Source organism: Triticum aestivum, chromosome 7B, assembly GCF_018294505.1.
Source record: "Triticum aestivum cultivar Chinese Spring chromosome 7B, IWGSC CS RefSeq v2.1, whole genome shotgun sequence".
Classification (NCBI taxonomy): domain Eukaryota; kingdom Viridiplantae; phylum Streptophyta; class Magnoliopsida; order Poales; family Poaceae; genus Triticum; species Triticum aestivum.
Window position 1 is genome coordinate 143,903,462 of NC_057813.1, and position 2,244 is coordinate 143,905,705.

The following is a 2,244-nucleotide window of genomic DNA, read 5'->3' on the forward strand; positions in this document are numbered from 1 at the left end:
CATTGAAAGCAAGGGGGATGGTTATGGTAGAAAAGCTGTTAAGGATTGCAGAAACAAAGAAGATTGACAAGCCGCTGACTCCTGCCCGATCGTAGCATAACCATTATCTTCAATGCTGATCGAGCTAGAAGGTTTCAACTGTCAAGGTTAAAGTTTCTGTAAGAAGGTATGCATCTACTAGGTTACTACTTCAGCTAGGATGCATGCTATCATTTACCATCTTACTGTAATAACCTGTTCTGTTTGGATAAGCTATTGACTTATCAATCTCATAGAGGATGAGTGGCATTCAATCAATATCTCATGACACCACATCACTTATAAAAACACATGCCGGTTGCATACATTAATTGTTGAGATTGCATCATAAAGAAGCAGTTTGGAGATGCACAATGAATCCAATCAGGTGAGCTTCCCTTTGGGGGTATAATCAAGCTATACTTGAGCAATACAGGAGATTGGCAGCCAGTCAAATAAAATGATTTTCTGCAGTTCTAACTGTTTACAAGTTTAAACCCTGGCGCAAATGACTATTTATATTACACATGTAGCTCAAGAATGCTAATTTCCAGGGTTGATCATATTAGCTTAGGTGAGTTCGCTGAGATAACAGGGGAGCTAAAAATGTATACTGAACTTCAGATGAGTTCCACTTGCAGGCTAGTAATTTCTTTTACCCCTGAAAACGGCAGTTGATCCATTGTTGGGCATAACAATGCTTGTCTGCCAGTTGTCTCAGATACCACTTCTAAACTGGTTTGTTCTTCTACCCCACTTTCCTCCTGGCCAGCTTGCTGTGTATTTTGTTCATCTCCTTCTTGGGCCTCACTATTTTCCTCATCTATTCCACTTTCTTCTGCTCGATTCTCATTGTCTAACACAATCTTTGTTGACTTGTGCTTCTTTTTGTAGAAATAAATTACCAATGCTATCAAAAGGGAAGAAGTTGAAGCAACTCTAGTAAGGATAAATAATCCCCTGAAGATTGCAAATGCGAGTCTGCTTGAACCAGGTACCAGGCCAAGTTCTGGCAATTGTTTCGATCTCCAATCAATTTCTTCTCAATTTGAATCATAGTACTGAATTGAATGCCACAATGAATACGAGTGAGAGAAAGAAAGATGAACCGTCTTTAATTAGCAGTGCTACAAAGAATACGAGGATGATCATTTACATGTCCTACTACTAGCTAAGTACATGTAGTAGGGGATGTCCTACTAGCTAAGCACAGGGTGTGTTATCCGGTCGGCAACAGATTCAGCTTTACACGTTGATGAAGGGCGTGCCAGTGATGATCTCCGTGGCCGCCAGAGCGACGAGGCCGAGCATGGCGAAGCGGCCGTTCCAGAGCTCTGCGTTGGCGTTCATGATGGCGCCGGCCCTGCCCTCGGCGCTCTCGCCCTGGAGCAACGGCACCAGCGACGCCACGGACAGCACCGCCACGGTGTAGGCGAACCACGCCTGCCCGGTGCCGCTGCCGAGCTGGGAAAGGAGCCCGTCGCCGCGGCCCGCCTCCACCGCAAGCGCCGTCACGAAGCCCACCATGGCGAGTCGCCCATTTATGCGCTCCGGCGCGGGGCCGCTGAACGCCAGCGCGTCCCAGATGGAGGTGCTTGCCTGTGCCAGGAGCAAATATCAGAAACCTGCCACTAGCTAAGTCTAGCTACGTCGCCATGGCCGTGCTGCTTATACATGGCATGCTTTGGGACTACGTGTCTACGTACCTTGGGTTTGTTTGGCGGCGGTGCGCTCGGGCCCTCGGTCTGTGCCCTGACGACGAGGGCGCGGCGGCCCGGCGCTGGCAGAGACCTGGCGCCGAAGCGGCTGGCCGAGCCGCGCGGCAGGACGGCCGCGCAGGCGAAGGAGCTCATGGCCATCACAGTCGCCATTGTTCAATCAGCCGCGGACGGAAGGACAGAAAAAAAAGCTACAGACGCTGCAACAAGCAAAGATGATTGCTAGTGGAGCGCTGCTTGTTGTTGTTGTGTCGCCGAGTGTTTGCTGATGTATTGTTCCGAGAGAGTGGGCACAATTTATAGGCCGTGTTCCGCGAGAGCCAGCCAACCCGTGACGAGCTGGGCGCGGTGGCCACGGCGGTGCCCACGTCGCGAGCTGCTCCCGGCCGTGAATTACCCTCTACGTGGAGCGAGGCAGCGACTACGGGGACGTGGAGGCCACCGTGCGGAGCGCTCCATGAAGCGCCAAACAGACAGAAGTTGCCAAGGAGGACTCCAGAATGGACAT

General features: G+C 50.5%; 1 protein-coding gene across 1 annotated transcript; it reads right to left on the reverse strand.

Moving 5' to 3' along the window:
* Positions 1–1,101: 1,101 nt before the first annotated feature.
* Positions 1,102–2,025, reverse strand: LOC123158931 (low molecular mass early light-inducible protein HV90, chloroplastic). Its single transcript, XM_044576750.1, has 2 exons — positions 1,725–2,025; positions 1,102–1,617 (listed from the first exon to the last, which is right to left on the reverse strand). Exons 1-2 carry the CDS (start codon positions 1,887–1,889, stop codon positions 1,264–1,266), a joined length of 519 nt encoding a protein of 172 aa, XP_044432685.1. The 5' UTR covers positions 1,890–2,025; the 3' UTR covers positions 1,102–1,263.
* Positions 2,026–2,244: the final 219 nt, after the last annotated feature.

What these genes read in the sequence shown, in the direction of transcription:
- LOC123158931 (XM_044576750.1), bottom strand. Translation starts at nt 1,889, where the DNA reads ATGGCGACTGTGATGGCCATGAGCTCCTTCGCCTGCGCGGCCGTCCTG. An exon ending in CGCCGCCAAACAAACCCAAG is followed by an intron (nt 1,618 to 1,724) that starts GTACGTAGACAC and finishes CTCCTGGCACAG; the next exon opens with GCAAGCACCTCCATCTGGGA.